The following is a 19,027-nucleotide window of genomic DNA, read 5'->3' on the forward strand; positions in this document are numbered from 1 at the left end:
GTGCTCCATGGCACTTCTGTAGGCATTGCCAGGTGGATACTCATGTGGCAGAGTGGCCTCATTGCTCTTCACTGTGATTGCACTTGGAACAAAGCCCAACTTCTGATTCTGCTGCAGAACCTCTGAGTGAACAGTCCCTGACAACTTGACATTGGATAGGGGGGAAGAAGGTAAAAGTCAGTGTGGTCCTGAATTTGCTTTCATTCTTGCCTTTAGAACAGCCCTTCTAAACTGATCTGTGGTTTGTTCTAAACTTGATGAATATTTATGTTTGTGCAGTGTATAATAGTGAGGGCTGATGGCTGGAATGGTTTCTTGCTGATTGATTCAGGAAGAACTTCAATGCAGGTTTGTGCATTGTCACAAAAATGAGATTGTATTTATATCTGTGCTGCCTTGAATTGTGTGTACTGGCAGGGATCTGCCTTGATTTAAAGCCATGCAAGGCTCTGAATCCTCCCTCTCCACTTGATTTTTGTGACTAACATTTCACAGTAGAAGAAACCTTCAGAGGATTTTTCTGACTAAATTAGTTAAACACTCCTTGAACAAATGTTAGATTATGTGGCTTCTAAATCCTTTTAATATTCATGTGGAGGGTTTTGAGGTCAGTCTCTCTGGCAGTACAGGTGCCTCTGTCCTCCCAGCCAGCTCCTTGCTCCAAGCTGGCTCAGCTCACTGACCTGGCAAGGAGGAAAGGTTTTGCTGGACTGGCTCCAGGTTTCCAAGTCAGGAATGGGGAGGGCAGGACATTCCTTCTTTTAGTAGCAGGATTTTCCAGGCAGGAGTTCACCTGCAAGCAACTGGTTGTAAAATTCATTTTATTAATGTGATGTTATGCACTCATAATGATTCACACAAGACAAATGAATCTTCCATTCATTTATTCACATTTTCCATGGATTTTTGTACATGTCCTCAGTGTATCAGAACTAATGAAAACATTAACATACACTTTATGTAAAACTTAAGTATGCACTGAAAAATTCAGAGCATTTTGAAATCTACTAACAACTAACAAATCATCACATTCAGCATCTTCATTGGGTTTAGACTAGCTCATGCCACTTTAAATTGTTTAATGTCAGTTAATTTTTGCACACAGGCACCAGCTACAAAATTTTATCAAATGCAAATAAGTTAAGGCATCAGAAATAAAGTCTTTAACAACAGTTTAAATGTTACAGTGCTGCAAAGGGAGCTGAACTTCAATTTTAATAGCAAAGCAAACCTCCTGACTGCTTTATGTTCTACAGTATGTTCATTTGAACTGTAAATTTAATTTAAACTTTGACATCCATCAATCAAAAGGGACTAAAGAAACACAGTGTTGCCCTCCCAAATAGATAATTTTGAATACATTACAAAAAAAAAAAAAACCCCAACCAGCCAAAAAAAAAAGACACAAAAAAAACCCAAAACAAAAAAACCCAAACAAAAAATCCCCAAAGGACCCCCCAAAAAACTAAACCTTGCATATTGCAATTTAATATAATTTAAAATTAAATTCAAGCCAACTGTAATAATCTCCCTTAGAAATTATTCTGAGAATTAAAAGAAGCAAAGATGTTTATTTTCCAGCTGAAACTTCAAAATTAGAAGAGGAAGAATAGCTAAGACACTCCCACATCTACATACAGCTGGAACAGTGAAGGCATTAATGCAAATTGGGGCAGGAACTTGCATCTTTAATATCAGGTATCTGTTATCCAGCTGTTCAATACACTACCAACAAGACACAAGAAAGCCTCCTTGCTGTGAAATGCTGATCAGAATTCTTTCCTTGGCTAGCATGTGCCAGTTTGTTATGAAGGCAGCAGTACCCTGATGTCTGTGCTCTCCATGAAATTTGCTTTTTCATTTAAGGCCTTTATTTCTATGTAACAATCTCTGGCCTTTTACAGCATTTCTATATTTTAGTATTTCTTAAATAGAAACTGAAGCATCATCAAAATTTCTAACAGTGCTGGAAAAGGGCTGTGCTTTATACCTGAGCACCAAGTTTGTCAGTGTGCAACTGACTTTTCCTGCTTCGTAGTCCACATAATGGCATGGTCACCATGAATTGATTAAAATCTGCTTTGCAGGGAAATTCTTCCCTGTTCTTTTAGAGGCAATTTTCCCCACATAAAATGTTCAAAATTGTATGTTTATGCATATATTTAACATTCTAATGAAGGTAACATCCCAATTTTTTAGCTTCCCCTCGCTTTACTGATTAAATACATGCACAGAAGAATTCAGGTGTTACTTGCTACAATGGCTAAGGTAAGGTTTAATTCTTTCCAACACAATTTATTATTCTTCTACTTATTTTTCCATTCCCTCTGTGCCCTGTTTGGAAACAGGCCAGAGATGTTCTGTCAGAATTGGGCCACATCCATGTGTGCAAAACCCCACAACGAGCCCTCTTCAGAGGCAAAGCATAAGGAAAGAAGTATTAATTAAGTTCAGTGTGTTGGTCCACGTTTCTAAGAATAAAGGAACAGTTCCAAATCCATGAGCTTTTGGAAGTAAGCAAAGACAAGGTCAAGCTTTTACAGACAGAGCTGTTGTTTATGAGATGTACAACCAGAGCTCTGTCTATAAACCTTTCTGAACAGAGACAGGGTTAAGACACTACAGTCAAAAGACAAATGCAAAATTAACTGAGCCCTTGAACCAGAGCCTGGACTAAACTCTTAGGCAATGTTCTGCTTTTCATTCATACACATTTAGACATCCTCTGTCAGCTTTGGGCCTCCAATTTAGGTAGCAGCAAGACATTTTTCAAAAAAAGTATCTTATTTTGAGGAAAGCAATGTCACTGACTTTTAATGGTTTAAGTACTTAGCCAGATGCAAAAAGAAACCCCAAAAGGCACCAGTTTATTTTTCAAATAACTCAAATGGCATCTAAGCTCTCTTCACACTCCAGTATTAAAAATGCAATTTTTGTACACTAAGCGTGGCTGAAATGCGAGCAAAGGCCTTTGTTTTCGAACTTTGGTAAACAGGGATATAGATAAAATCAAGATTTTCCTCCTTTTAATGAAGAGGGGGGGGAAAAAGGCCATAACCTGAATTGTGCAGTGAATTAGGCCTAGAGGCAGCCATTTGCTCCCCCCCAGAGCAGGGGTGCAGGTGAGATGTGCTGCACCTTATCAAATGCTATTATTCCTTGTTCCCTGCCCACAGGATGCCACTGTGCTGGATTTCCAGGTTCCCTGTATGAATTGTCTCACACTGACTATATTTAAGGAAAGGGGTTTTTCCTCTGTGTCACATTAGCCAGAGGCAAAACAGCATTTGTTCCATCTTGCCAGAGCTGGTCAGTGCAACACATCTGAGAGCAGTTCAAGTTTCATATTAACATCAAGCTCTTGGAGAAGTCCCAGAGTTGGAAGCAAAGTAGAAAAAGTTACTAGGGAAGGAGTTTCCAGCAAACATTTGAAAAAAATAAAAGGATTAAACCACCAAACACAGTCTGACAAAGTTGAGAGGGAAACTGAGACCAGAATGAATGTTCTGATCCCCAAATTATTGCCACCTGGTTAATTTTATCATAGCTGAAAACTATGTTTACAGATTACCCCATGCTCTCCACATGCAACAGAAAGCTTCTGCCAAAGCTGCACTCTGCTGCTTTACTTAATGGTTTTATCACATGGAAAAATACATCTGACACACACCCTTGTGCATGTGTCTCCTGGCAAGGGCCACAGGAAACAGAAAGGTCTTTAAAAGTCCTGAAGTTTGTTGGTGGGAAGAGCTCTCTTCAGCAAAGTACCAGCAGCAGGGCCAGTGCACCACGTCCAGCTCTGCCTCAGCTGGGCTGCAGGACTAGGGACAAACACCTCGGAAGGAGCACGTGGAAGTGCAATCCTTTGCCTCTGACCTGTCAGAAGCCAGGGAATGCCAGAGTGTCCAAGACAAAACTGTCCTCCAGTTGTCTGCTTGTACTGTATTGCACATCATTCGCTTGCTGCTCCAGCAAGAACAGAACTGACAGCTCCTCTGCAGGAACTACTGTCAACAAGACTCCACAAGCAAATTCTCTTTTAAATATCTGCAGTCTCTGAGTCCTGAAAGCAGGTACAGACCCAGCACAATGGAGATCATCACTGGTGGGATGCAGTACTTCACTGAGTCTAAAAGGTCAGTCTCACCAGAATACAACAGACCAATTAAAGTTCTGCAGTCTAGAAACAGCTGCAACAGGTAAACTTGAACATCCTCCCTTCCCAAAACAGGAGGTGGTTGCATTATATTACAGTCTGTGAGGAAGCTCTGGTACCATGTTTTTATACTCAGATTTCTGTCCATTTGGTCGACTGGTACTAAAAACATATGCTTGGATTTATATCCATGTGCTTTATCCAGAAGAGGGTCCTGCATTTAGATACTGAAAATGACGGAGCACAATCCAACACTTGTGTTCTATTAAAGCTTTTATTAGCTAGTTTAGCTTTTCCTCACATAATTTTTCCAAATTCCTGTAACAGTTCTTAATATCAGAGTAAAGAATTAAATGTTCAAGTGAAGTTAGGGAAGAAAAAAAAGAGCAGCAGCAGTTTGGCATTAATTCCTCAAATTACGGACTGCAACTTATTTAAGCCTCCTTTTTCTCCAGTAAAATTTTGTGCAACTCATCTGCATCCTCACTTGTTTTCACTCTTATTAGCATAGTGACAGGAACAGCTGGATTCTTCTCATCGATGGGTGGATTAGGAACACAAACTATAAGAACATTGTTCTTTCCGGTTCTTGTACATGGCATCTTAGGTGGGATTAGAACATTCAACAGTATATTTCCTGCATTTGAGGAGGGGGAAAAATTACAGTTAGTAATTTTTATTTACAATTAGTAATTACTTTTACTGCAATACAATGTTAGTATTGAGATTTAGGGTGGTGTTTGGAAGGAAGGCAATTCACAAACATCATGTATGCTTGTCTTCTTCTTCCCTAAGCATCTGATCATGGCCATTGTTCTCAGATTTGTCCTCATTAGAAATGAGAAAATCTCTACAAATACTGCATCCTCCTTTTTTAAATGGAGGAACCCAAATATCAAATTATAGTAGGGACACAGAGGAAAAAGGGAAGGGGACAAGGGAGAAGCAGCAAATTTGGAATCCATTCCCAGTGCTTAGTTTATGCCAGGTTACTCATTCTGACCACCAGCTCATATGCAGAAGCAAAACATTTTGATACAGACAGCGGTTAACCTGGACAAACGAGGGTAAAACAGGTACTTTGTACCCCCAAACTTACACCATAACCTTTTACTTCATGCCCTGCTTCATGTGCTCTCTTCTGTAATGCTCACTACATGTGCTTGTCAGTATTGTAAATGATTTAGGAAAAAAAAAGTAGGAAGGTTTTCACTAATTTTATCTGTTAATGCTGTGTAAAAAAGACCAAAAAAATCCTGCTTAGCAAGGAATTTTGACGTAAAGACTTGTTACTGGGATAAATGTACTTACCTAAATTGGTATCTGCTCGTACTAAGAGTTGAGTTTTTTCATTTCCTGCTGGTTTTAAATGTAATGTTCCTACACCTTTTTCTTTAAATTCATTATCTTTTTTGTAAAACAGTTTGCACCTGTGGAGAAAAAAAATTAATAACAAATCCTTGTTTGTGCAGCCATGTAGAGATGAAATACAAAGATATCTCCCAGAGAGATGTAACCATCTGACTTGCAGTAACAGTAATCAGGATTTAACATGCTGTGAGTAACCTAAATCAATATTATTCTTGACCTTGTTTTGTGTGCTAACTGACAGCACTTGCAGACCAAAAAGGAAGTGAATTATTTCTTTTAGTATTGAAATGATAAATGTATTACTTTCAGGGAAAAGTAAAAGGCACAGCAACCTGTACTCAGGGTCTGTGAGGAGCAATAAACGTAGGCTACTTTTAAAAAGCACTAATTAGAAAGCCATAAGAACCTGCTGTATCATTCTGAAGTTATAACAGGACTTTAATGTACAATTTATAAACATTTTTTAAATGAAGCTCTAATAAACCTAAAGCCATTTTAATCAAGTAGCACACACACCTTCTTTCAGATAAAGCTAATGGCTTTTTGTAACAGGACAAATTCTGTGCTGAGTGTCAATCAGATACACAATTATTTGGACTACTGAACATGCTTTAAAAAACTGCTTCTAGTAGAGCTAGCTTCATTTTGAGCTTAAAAGCACAACTTGTTCACTCCTTTATATAATAATAATCAACATTTTCCAACTGAAAATGCAAAGCTATGCAAAGCCACCTGGTGGATTTTCCAGCAGTACTGGATATGATTTCTGTGGTAACGACCCAAGGTCCTGAATATAACTGTACAAAATCTGTAGGCAGAAACATCTTCACTTGTAAAAAAGCTGATCAGATATACAACACAAACTACTAGAGCTGTGTCCAAGATATAGAAGAATTTTAGTATGATCTTACACACCCCTGCCTGTAATTAATTTTTTTTTACAAGTTCATATTCTATATGGATTCCTAACAAGCTTTATTAATTAGGAAGTCAGGAACATGTCATGAATTATGTGCTGCAGTGGTGAAGAACAGCAATATGCAGGTATTAATTTTATTTTCCAAGTTAAAGTCACTTACTTCTTTGAGTAGAAAGCATCATCTTCTTTTATTTCATTAACAATGACTTTTGGTGGCTCTTCTTCCTCCTCTTCTCCTCCTTTAAATAAAATGTTTTAATGTTAACATGAGCACAGATTTTGGCACTATATTGTAAGTCCCTTATGCCCACCATGGTTGACATGGACACATGTGGCCAGTCAGTGACAGCCAGAACACCTTTCAGTCCATGTGTACTTTGCAGCAGCTTTAGCTACAGAAAAAAAGCGTTACTTGCTTTTCATTCAGCTCTTAAAGCAACTTCATCCTCACCTTCCGTTTAAGTGGGATGAAAATACCCAATCCATACCAAACAATATAAAGCTTAGTAAGTCAAAACCTTCTGTTTGAACAGGTACAGCTTTCCCATCTCAAAGAGTATGCTCCACAAATGGGTTCAAGTAAAGCACAATAAATACTTTCCAAGACCCAGGTTTAATTTGGGGGAAGGGAATTAGCTGCAGAATAACAGATGAGAGTAGCAGATTATGCCTTTCCAGTCCCTCAGCTACCAGGATTTCTATCAGCACATGCAAAGAGCAGAGTAAAGCTGTCAGGTACTATGTAACTTTGTTGGCCTTACAATCAATTAAGTAAAATGGACTAAATTGCTCTGTATCTCACACTTTTTACTTCAGGAATTGCTTGAAAAACCTGCTAGGAAAAGTAGTGGGATTGAGAAATCCATGCTCCAAGGTGAACATACCAGCTGCTTTAAATTTCATCAATTTAAGTCCTGTCCTCAGATAAATGATTATATTATATATTATATATAATATATAATGTCATAAATAAATTATAAATAAATTTATAAAACGTATATTTATATAAATTTATAAATAAATTATAAATAAATCTGACAGAAGTATGGAAGTCTTGATAAGCACATACTTTTGGTGTTGCTTAAATAAGGCTGGGTTCTCCCAGTTAGGGGTATAACTCTGCACTTTCAGATTCAAGAATGATCACAGAATATAGAATTTCCTGAGTTGGGAAGGAGCCACCAGGATCATCCAGTCCAACTCCTGGCCCTGCCCAGAACACCCCAATAATCCCACCCTGTGCTTGAGAGCGCTGTCCAAATGCTCCTGGAGCTCTGGCAGCCTTGGGACCTTGAACATTCCCTGAGGAGCCTGTTCAGTGCCTGGGCATCCTCTGGGGGAAGAACCTTTCCCTGATACCCAGCCTAAACCTCCTCTGACACTACACCATGCCATCATCTCAATGAACTTAATATTGCATATTTTTTAGTATTCATATGTCACATACACTCACAGCTGACCATTAAAATAACTACAAATAGAAATACACAGAATTTACCTTTGTCATCATTATTGCCACTGTCTGTCTGAGCTTCTAATAAACTGGTGGATGCTGCAGTGACAGACTTAGCCTGGTTTGCATCTTTTCCAAACAAACCTGAATTCCCAGGAGAAAATGAGAAACTACTAAGTGTTCCTGAACCAAGGGAACCCAAAACAGGACTGTCAACACTCTTGCCAAAATTAAACGAGACAGTTGATGTAGCTCCTAACAATGTGTCTCTTTTTTCTGATGCAGCTTCAGGTTTTCTGTCTGAGGTATCCTCAGTTTTGCTGTTAAACAAAAATGTGGAGCCTTGCTGGAGCTTTGAACTGCCAAACACAGGAACAGCCCGCGGGCCAGGGGTCTTGCTGCTTTCGCTCTCGGAGCCGCTGTCACTGCCACCTCCGTGCTGCTGTTCAATGCTCGCCAAATACTGCTCATAGTCCCTGAAGATGGGGGTCAGGTCACACAGGGGGTTGCTGTTCACATGCTTCACTATCCAGTCACGAACAGAGCAGTTGAGAGCAGCCAGCTGTTTGTGGTAGGTGCCGGAGCCGTGTGCCGCGCTCGAGGCGCTGCCGGACGAGCAGGGCTGGCTGCCACCTTTGGCTCGTGGGCTCACAGCCTTCTTCTCAGCAAACACAGCAGCAGTGGGACCATTGGACGTTGGGGATCCTGTTACAAGAAAAATCACAGAATTATAGAATACCCTGAGCTGGGAGGGACCCACCAGCACCATCAAGTCCAGCTCCTGGCCTTGCCCAGGACATCCCAACAATCCCATCCTGTGTCTGTGAGCACTGTCCAAATACTCCTGGAGCTCTGGCAGCCTTGGGGCTGTGACCATTCCCTGGGAAGCCTGTTCAGTGCCCAAGCACCCTCCAGGGGAAGAGCCTTTTCCTGATATCCAACTTAACTCATTTGGTTTATAAGCTCTGGTTTAAAAAAATAACACAACAAAACAACATGGATGCTTTGCTGACCTAGTGAGGAATGTGGCTTAGAACCCCTTTTTTCCCCAGAAAGCACAGGTCACTTAAAAGCCTAACTAACATGCTCAATACTTCTTAATCAAATCACTTCATTGTTACTCAGCTGAGCTCCTTCTTTTAGGTCACCACACTGTGCCCCAGGTACTGCCATGCCAGGGACGAGACCCAAGTTTTAATTTAGACAAGTCAGGAATAGACAAAGTAGATGGAGCACACTGGTGTATAAAAAAAAATTCCAAAGACATCTTGTACAGAACTTTAAAAAATTACGTGTCTTATATATTGCCAAAACCTTCAAAATCTTACAAAAATCTAACAACTTTAGCAAGCTGTAACACTTATTAAATCAAAATACTAAATTTATCTCTTGCCATTTGTGCCTTAAACCACCCTGAGTGCACTAGCCCATAATTTTACAAGCTTTTGAGCACTTCTGTATAAAAAACCCTAAGAAGCAAAATAGAAAAATTCTCATTGAATATTTCAGATTCCCTTAATTTATTCAAGCTCACTGAAATCAAAGTTACTCTAAACTTCAAACTCCAGCATTTCTACTCTATGGCATGGTGACTCCAAAATTCTGTGTTGGCAGGATTACATTTCTGCACCTCCAGCAGAAAAGGAGAGAATTAATATTCCTCAGGGAATTCCAGATCATGAGAGCTCAATTTGCCAAAGTATTTCAAATGTCTTAAAAATGTAGGTATAACTGTAACAGATAAATTTTGAGTAAGTCTGCCTGCAGCATCAGATGTACAAAGGAAAAAGATGAAGACTTTAGCTATGCAGCATATATTTTTTATTTAAATTCAAATAACTGGGACATGTTACCAGATGCTTTATACCTTTTACAGACTGCCTTATGACAGTGCCTTCCATCTGTGCCTAGAAAACTTTTACCTCCAGTATTAGAAACATGAATTTAGTTGCCACCTCTTTAAATTGCATGCATGTGAAAACTTGTCCCTCCAGCACTCTAAAATATTAAGAAATCTTACAAAGAGATATAAAGACTCAAAACCTTAAAACACAACTACAAGATGGTCTAAATTTGTTTTTCCATTACTAAAATAACCCCACAGATTTTATGACTGAAGGTATTGATAAATATGTATGCTTATTTAAAACTTACCAAATGCTGATTGTGTTTCAGAGGTGCTCTTCAAACTGCTGAAAGAAGGAGTACTAGAGACACTACTGCTGCCATTGGACAGCCCTTCCAAAGGCTTTATTCCTGCACCATTCCCAAATCCACTGAAGCCACCTCCTCCTTTTCCAGAAGGCACTACAAAGCCTTTGAACCCTTTAAAAGCTCCTCCACTTTCAGACTGAGGAGAGAAAAAAAGAGAGACAACCAGTTACATACATCTCCACACAAATCCCATCCCCATTTAATATTCCTGATATTCTCGGTTTGTATTGCCCTAGTTCAGCATGTAATTCCATGCATTACTGTGTCAGCTATGCAAACAAAATTAACAGCTTCCTCTTGACACACACTGCTACTGTTCTTAAAAGACTCAGATGTTTGGTATGAAAATAAACTGGGTCTAAGAAATGGACACATGGAAGTTGTTTGGAGCTGTGGATTTGTTTGACTAGCTATTAGACATTCACAGCATCTAGTTTTCTTTAAATAATTACATAGGATTTTGCAATTCCAGGTTTATTTTCAACAACTTTTAGCATTTACAATGGCAATTAAGAGCCCAATACTTTCATCCACTCATCACTCTGGAGTCACCTATGAAACCTCTTGTGATTTACCCCAAAATTCCAGTATGACTGATGGAAGATGCAAAGAGATTGTACCTGACCACAAAATATCTATCTCTGCAACCTTTTCATTACCCAGTTCTGATCACTGTCTTTGCAACCGTATTGTTTTAGGATATCATTTCTTACATGTTTCTAAAAGACAAAGTATGATTAACATGCAAATAAAGCACTGCAACTTTTAAGTCTTTGAAGGTAATGACCTTTTACTACTGGAAGTGAACTTTCAGTATCCCTGGAAAACCATCAGAGGAGAACTGCTTCTGAGTTTCATCTGCTTTTGCCATTGAAGAAATGGCAAAGCTTGTCAATTTTAGGCTGTATTCCAGTATCTGACCTTATGGTTATGGGTCTCTTTGCTTCCTTTTGCGCTATCTTTTCCAGTCCTCTGCTTATTCCTAGGGAGGCATTTTTATTGTGCTTCTCTCTGATCTCTCTGATCTGATCAGTCCCACCTTTCTCTCTAGATTTTCCAGTTAAACTGCTGTCTTTTCACTGCAGCATTCTGCTTGCTCCATGCAGGAACATCAGTAAGTTTCAAGTTTACCTTTTCACAGATATTTCACAGGTTTCTCACACAACTTCAGCTGTTATGTCATTTCTTCTGCGTTTTAGACTTTGTCCAGCCTGCTGTCCTGGTTTTGGCTGGGATAAAGTTAATTTTCTCCCTAGCAGCTGGCACAGTGGTGTGGTTTGGATTCAGGGTGAGAAGGATGTTGGTGACACAAGGATGTTTTAGTTAGCGCTGAGCAGTGCTCACTGCAATCAAGGACTTCTCAGGGTCTTGTGCTCTGCCAGCAATAGGACACAAGGAGCTGAGAGGGAGCACGGCCAGGACAGTGACCTGAACACAGAATGTCATGGCCAGCATAGAAACTGGGAGAGGAGGGGTGGCTGGGAGCAGCTAATTGCTGCTTGGGGATGGGGTGAGGTCAGTGGGTAGTGAGCAACTGTCCTGTGCATCAATGATCTTCCTTGGGATTTATTTCTTTCTCTTTTTGTTGGTTCCCTTATCGTCGTCATCATCATCATCATCATTCTGTTTCGATCATTAAACTGCTCTTACCTCAATGCAGAGGTTCTATTCTTTTGTCTGATTCTCCTCTTCATCCCACTAGGAGGAAGAGTGAGGGGCTGCATGGTCCTTAGTTGTCAGCTGGGGTTAAAGTACACCAGCTTCTACAAGCTCTTAACAGCTTGCTCCCAGTCTCCTGACTACTTCTACAACCCATGTGGTCCCTTTTGCTATTCCATTTGCCCCTGAATCTGTCCTGCTCAAGTTGTAATCTGTCTTGCATCATCTCTTTTCAGTACAATCCTTTATTTAACTGTATCCTCTACCACATTTGTGGCTAACACTACTCAAGGCATCAGTGGGCTAAGAGAGCTTCCTCATTTACAGTGCTTGGACTACAGGTGGAAAATCAAAAGCATAAGGAGAAGACTGTCTAGCTCCTAACTCTGCTGAGTCCCATCCAATCCTAAAGCAATCTGTGTAATAGCTCCAGGGTTATTTCTAACATGATGCATGTCCTGTTCAAAGCATATCTGGTAAATATATATATATATATATATATATATATATATATATATATATATATATATATAACAAAGCATTTGTCAAGGACTTCTGAAAGGACAACAATTTGGCTGGACTGGGTTGATGCTTTCACAGGGACTAAACCTGTAACAAAGGCCAACCTCCATTCAATTTTCAATTTGTTAACTGCAAAGAGCAGATGGCACTAAAGTTCTTAACAGGGAGGGAGAAAAAAGAAGTAGCAGCCTTCTTCACAAAAGAAATGTTTTTCATTCTCAGAGCAGCTTAGTATTTGTGTGTTTACTAATATAGCTTCTGAGACATCCCCCAGCCCTCCAGTATGGATAACTAATAACTTTGCATTTCCATACTTCCATCTCTGCAAAAAATCAGTTTTACCCATTTGCAAATGACATTGTGTCTGAAACACTCTTTATTTTTACTTCAAAAATATGCATGAACACCCTCTTTACCCAGTCAAACTACTATTCCCCTTTTATTTGCCTTAGCCTTATTCTTAGCATGGAGCAGTACAGCCAAAATTCATGTGCACATATAAGCTGTTGAGTCAAAATGATAAATTTATTCAGCCCAAGGAAGTAAAAACTTGAGCATGATGTTGTATTTTGTAAGTGAGTAAAACTCCAGCATTCATGTTAAGCGACTACATTACCTCTGACCCAACATTTCGGCGCTTTGCTTTTTTAATAGCTCTGTTCTTCAGGACTTCTTCACTTGCCACAGAGAATGTTCCCACCTTTAAGAGGAAGTTATGGAATCATTAGTGGAATACTTGAAAAGCACAACATGAAGGGACAGCCAAGATCAGGTTTTGAACACAATTCTAACACTGCTACCAAACAAACAAGGGAAGAAGTTAAAAACCAACCCACTCCAAAAATACAGCACTGTCACGAGCTTGCCAGCTACCTGAATGTTGGCTGATACTTGGAAAACTCTTTCTGGCTCTGCACTACATTTCTCTTTGTGCTATCTCTGTTTTATTACAACAAATAATCTAAGTTTTGCTTTGCTTTTTTAAAACACAGCTCTATGTTCTTTCTGCTGAAGGGAATCTGTCAGTAACCCACAGTTTGGAGCAAATATATGGAGATGTGGGCCCTAAGGCAACCTCCAGCATTCTGCTGTAGTTCAAACACTGGCTAAGAAAGCTAATGGCTCAGTACTACCCTGCAATAAATGAGGAAATTAAGTTTTTTTATATTCAAATTCCTGGAAGAGTCAGCTTTCTTTCTTACATTTATAGACCTAAGCATTGAATACTTTTAGACAGAAAAAACTAAACCAGTTTGTTTAAACATGAGCCATAAGGAAGTGTGAAACATTAAAGGTGAAAATCTCTTTTTACAATCAAATGAAACATACCACTTGAACTATTTGCCTAATTCTGTTGGCTGTGTGGGGACATTCAGCTAAAATTACTGATCCTCAAAAAAAAAATACTGGAGACATACAGAGCATTTATCATCAGAAATCAAATCTGCTTTTCCTGTCAATTCAATAAATATCTATCACATATATGAAGACTCCAATTGCATTTTAACAAGCTTCCCTCTAGAAACATGAAGTTCCTTTCCTCAGAACTACTGATGTAATTTTAACTCTTAAAAGCTGCTTTGCAATATGGTCTGCATGACTGGAAGCTTTATAAAAATAATTTTCAAAAATGCACTTCTATAAAATTATCTTTAATTACTACACTTTTAACCAGTTCTACTGTAGGTTTCATGCACAAGATACACAGCAAGTGTAAAGAGCTACTCTACTACCTGCAGGGGTGCGTAGTGGGGGAACTAATGTGTATTTTATTTACCTCCTCAGCTTCATCTTCTTGGTCCCAGTTTCGGTCAGTCAGTTCCTTCTCTGCAATTCTCTTTGCCATTTTTCTACACCTGTGTGGAAGAAACAAGAAATCCTAGAAAGAATTGCACAGAAATTAAATTCTAAGTAGCAATGATCTTCAATTTGTATTCTTAGAACAAAAATACAGGAATTGCAGTTCATGTAGAAGCGGGTCAAGACTGGAATGACAACTGAAAACCAAATGTTGTGGCAAAAACACTCAGTGGCACTTGAGATTAAAGTTGTGGTAATCAGCCATACTCTATTTTAAATTAAAGTAACAACAGAAGTGTACAGTTCGGTTATGGGATAAATCAGCAGCTGGAAAATTCCTTTCAGAACTATAACTCATATATTCTCATTCTGAAGGGCTACAAAAACCCCAAAGCTGAGGTTAAAACATTCCAGTCTACATTGCCACCTCAGGATACTCATGTGAGCAGCAAGAAAAAAGTAAGTTGCTTTATCACATCTAAAATAAATACTAATGAGGATCCACTGAATCAACTGATCAGAGAGCTTGGTTAAGACTGAAGACAATGCTCCCCTTTAAAAGTTGGATTGGTAGGCAATTACTAATTTGAAAAAAAATTATGAATAAATGAGATTAACTTTCCTACAAAGGATACACAAGACATGCCATGAATTTTAGAGCAATTACTGTAAGCAGACAAATCATCAAGTTTCTGGTTATCTCTGTGATGTAAAGCAAAATCAGCATTGCAGAAGGAAGGTCTGTAACTGTTCTGAGTTCCATTTTACTAAAGTACAACTTATGAGCTGTGTACAAAACCAAAGAAAGAAAACATAGTAGCTGGATTCAATCTAAAAAACCTGGCAAGCAATCACACTACTGGAATTTTACATGAAAAAAGAGGGGTTTTTACTAACAATGGTTATATCTTCTGATATATTCACTAAGTATGAAAACTTTCCAAAGGAAATATGTGGTTTTGTTGCAATTTAAATCTTAAGCAAGCACAAAAATTAAAACTCTTCCAAAAACCCTCTTTGGTTTGTGATTAAGACCTGCCCAGAAAAAAAGAAAAAAAAAATGCACAAATAGCTGAATTTCAAAGCCAGAAATTGTAACAATACATTGTTACATGATATCTTGTTTATATGTTGAAATGTTATAGAACAGTAAATCCAGCAGCACAGCAGTCTTGGGAGATCACACACCCATGTCCTGAATTTTGTCTGACACACATCACAAATAAGGTCAAGTTACTAGGGCTTCTAGAAGTTGAGGGACAAAGATTGGCCTGTGTATACATGTTTAAATGCCCTAATCCACACTGTCCTAAAAGTAGACATCCTTGCTTGATCCCTGGGAGACTATTTCAATCTAATCCATTGAAAAGCTAAAAAATAAGTTATTTTGAAGTCATTTTATTTAAATTTTTGTTTCAATACTTTCTTTTTATATAGAATGTATTATATTATGTAATACACTTTAACTTTAATTTATAATAAATAGAAGTATTCTGTATATTTTTGTGCATATATTCACATTATGTATATACTATAAAATTATTTAAATTTATTAGTTTGATAATTACATAAAGTATTTGAGTTACTGAAAGAGCACATTAAATAAATCTGTCCCACACCAAAAGAGGGATAACCTTGTCAACCTGGGCTCCAGGTTCTCTGCACCCACCTATGTTTACACAATTTCGCTTCGAGAGTACTGTAGAGGATCTAAAATACATTAATCTAACGGAGAACCTGAAATGCAGTCTATCCCCGTGAAACAAGAACCAACACAAACCTACATCAGGTTGGTGCTCACAAACTTCACCAAGTTTTAGGAGCACATGTTCTGAACAGGCTGAGATAGAAGTATTTTGAGAAACATATCAAAGAATGACAGAATATCCTCAATTGGAAGGGACCCACAGGGATCATCCAGTCCAACTCCTGGCCCTGCACAGACACCCCAACAATCCCACCCTGAGCATCCCTGAGAGCGCTGTCCAAACGCTCCTGGAGCTCTGGCAGCCTCGGGGCCATGACCATTCCTGGGAGCCTGTTCAGTGCCCGACACCCTCTGGTATCTTTTCCTGATATCCAGTCTAACTCTTGTTCCATTAACAACCTGCTCTTGTTTAAAAATAACCCAGATACTCTGCCGATCTACGGAGATCCGCCCAGGAGTTTCTCTGCCCTACTTAAGGCAGCCGTTCCCAAGCGAGGCTTAGCTGGAGGTGTGCAGCATCACCGGAACACCGAGGGGCCGGAGCCGGGTGCCGGGCCCCGGCGGTGTCGCTGCGGGTGCCGGCGGGAGGAAGCGGAAGCCGGATGCCGCCGAGGCGACCCCACGCCGCCGTCCCCGCGGAGCTGCCGTTCCGCTTTGACTCCCGGCTCGGTCCCGGGGACACCGCGTGTTCCCCGCGCACCCCACACAACCATCCGTGCGTTCCGAACCCTGTGAATCGGCACCGCTGCGGTGCCCCCAAAACCCCGCTGCCGCGCCGCTCCCTCCATGCGCAGCCCGCACACCCCGTTCGCGGGTGCCGCTCCCTCCATCCGCACACCCGGTTCGCGGGTGCCGCTCCCTCCATCCGTACACCCCGTTCGCGGGTGCCGCTCCCTCCATGCGCAGCCCGCACACCCCGTTCGCGGGTGCCGCTCCCTCCATCCGCACCCCGCACACCCCGTTCGCGGGTGCCGCTCCCTCCACCCGCACCCCGCACACCCCGTTCGCGGGTGCCGCTCCCTCCATGCGCAGCCCGCACACCCCGTTCGCGGGTGCCGCTCGTCTCCGACCACCCCTCGCGCCCCCCGCGTGTGGGAGCCGCGGGACTCACTCGCTCGGGCGGGAGCTTCTCTCCGCGCTGCGCAGTGGGGCCGACGCCGAGGCGCGCGGGAGGCGGGGTTTCCTCGCAGGCTGCACGGCCCCGGGGCGCGCTCAGCATCCCCCACTGTGGCCCCACAATGCCCGATGCCGCCGGGCCCGGCCGCCCCCGGTGTGTCCGCAGGGGGACGGGGCTCGCTGGGCCCAGAGCGGGAGCACCGCGTCCGCCGCCGTCTCGGGCCCGCCCGCACCGCGCGTGCGCCCGGCGGGGGCAGCGGGGCGGGGTGTGCGCAGCGCGCGGGTCACGTGACTTCCGGCGCGAGCCGCGCTCTCAGCAAACCGTCTGGAGATCGTCGGGAGAGATAAAACCCTAACGTCGGCTTTTACTCAGGCATTACTTTACCCTTGGCCAGGACCCTTCTCTGCGCGCCCGACAAAATTTTGGCCTCCACCCAGAAGCTGATAAAAAAGCTTTCTCACTTGTTTATATGTTTTTATCAGATTAATGTTCGCTGGTTCTAAATTGCATAATTCGTCATTTCCAACATGGGAGGCGCCTCAGGGCGGCTGAGGGGCTGCCGTGCCCTGAGTTGTCACGGGCTGTCCTGCTGTGCAGCCCTCCTTCCTCTTCCCTGCCACTGGCTCACTTTTCTCGTTAATTTTTAATTACTTGTTCTAATTAATCACAATCAGGGTGTTAGCTATAAGCAGTGCGCTGGTGTGTGCACTAGACCTGTAGGAAAGCGTGCTCCAGAAACCTGCGGCCCGGTGCTGCTTGGGATGATCAGGGCAAACACCTTCACCACAGGGTGGAAGGCACCCGGAGACAAAGGGCTCTACACAGCCCTTTTCGGCCTAAATGCTGAAAATAAAGATGCTGATTTTGTCCCAGTGGGGGGCAGAGAACAAGAATCCAGCGCTGCCCTGCCAAGACACACTCGATTTGAGCTGAAAAGGTCACTTTTCAGTGATTGCATCAGCACGGCCGCCGAAGGGATGAGGCTGCTCTTACCCAGGCTGAGGCACTTCACGTGGAGTTTGCTGAAAAGAGCCTGGAAACTCCAGTACTGCTATCATGCTGAAATGTAAGAAGCAGGAAAATAAAAATGTATTCTCTTTAAAAATGCGTTTTTATTTGATTTTTTAAAATTTTATTTAAATTATTTTTAAATTAATTTAAATGTAATTTAAATTTATTTTTTAAAATTTAGTTTAAATTTTAAATACTTAAAATATTTCAATATTTTCTCCGTTGTTTGCACATTTTGTTATTCCAGAAGTGTAGCTTTTTAATTGCTTTTTCTGTCAACGCTTATTTATTGTAAGACACAGTGCTGAAGGAAAAGTCCATTTGCAAAATGCTCTTTGAATAAGGAGTTTTCCAGCGTCACTTAATGGGATTCCAGGCATTTCCCCATTGATATATTTTATGTTTGTGCAGTTGCTTGGAAGGTTTCTGAGGAATTCCTATAAAGTATTTTAACTGGAAACATGGCTGTTCTGTTGTATAGGACTCCCGATCCACACAAAGTTAAACAACTTGATGATTTGAAATATTCCCCCCTGCGTGGTAATATGGGATTGGCACCTATTTCTGTTGGCAGGTCCTTTTAAGTTTTAAACCTGTTTTGCTCTTATTCTAATCCATATCTCACAGCAAAAAATAAGTAATTTTTTAGTTACTAGTTTTAAAACCACGACACTGTGTAAAGATGATACTTCTCCCATCACTGAAGTTTATTTGAGGCTGTCACTCTTACAGCTCCTATTTGAAATGTCTTTCTTCTCAATAACAGATATTTGAGGGAAAACATTGCTACACGTGTAAGCAGCAAGTTTGGTGTTTCTCAGCAGTGTAGGTGCAATGAAGTTCTATCACCCTTAGAGAAAGGGGCAAAGTTGTCTGTGTGATCCCACTGCCACCAGCAGCAAAGGTCATTCTGTGGTAACAATTTGGTGGGAATAATAGTGATGCCATTTGGGTTTTGTCTTTTTGTATTTTGTATGTTCTCTGTATTCTTTTCACATATTTGTAGCTCTATAGCCTATTGTATTAGTAGCTAGTTTTCCCAATATTCTTCCATGGCCTTTCCCTAGGCAGAAAGAAAAAACAAATTCCAGAGCTAC

The 19,027-nt window shown here is 40.9% G+C and overlaps 1 protein-coding gene across 3 annotated transcripts; it reads right to left on the reverse strand.

Moving 5' to 3' along the window:
* Positions 1 to 598: 598 nt before the first annotated feature.
* NUP50 (nucleoporin 50) lies at positions 599 to 17,179 on the reverse strand. Of its 3 annotated transcripts, none has more exons than XM_058852930.1 (8): positions 16,914 to 17,179; positions 14,072 to 14,173; positions 12,911 to 12,994; positions 10,054 to 10,249; positions 7,945 to 8,604; positions 6,607 to 6,685; positions 5,468 to 5,586; positions 599 to 803 (listed from the first exon to the last, which is right to left on the reverse strand). In XM_058852930.1, exons 1-8 carry the CDS (start codon positions 17,019 to 17,021, stop codon positions 790 to 792), a joined length of 1,362 nt encoding a protein of 453 aa, XP_058708913.1. In that variant the 5' UTR covers positions 17,022 to 17,179; the 3' UTR covers positions 599 to 789. The 3 variants fall into 3 exon arrangements, with proteins under 3 accessions (XP_058708913.1, XP_058708911.1, XP_058708912.1); XM_058852928.1 differs by lacking the exon at positions 599 to 803 and adding an exon at positions 868 to 4,793; XM_058852929.1 differs by lacking the exon at positions 599 to 803 and adding an exon at positions 868 to 4,793 and having other exon boundaries at positions 14,072 to 14,150; positions 16,914 to 17,169.
* Positions 17,180 to 19,027: the final 1,848 nt, after the last annotated feature.

This window comes from Poecile atricapillus, chromosome 18 (assembly GCF_030490865.1).
Source record: "Poecile atricapillus isolate bPoeAtr1 chromosome 18, bPoeAtr1.hap1, whole genome shotgun sequence".
NCBI lineage: Eukaryota > Metazoa > Chordata > Aves > Passeriformes > Paridae > Poecile > Poecile atricapillus.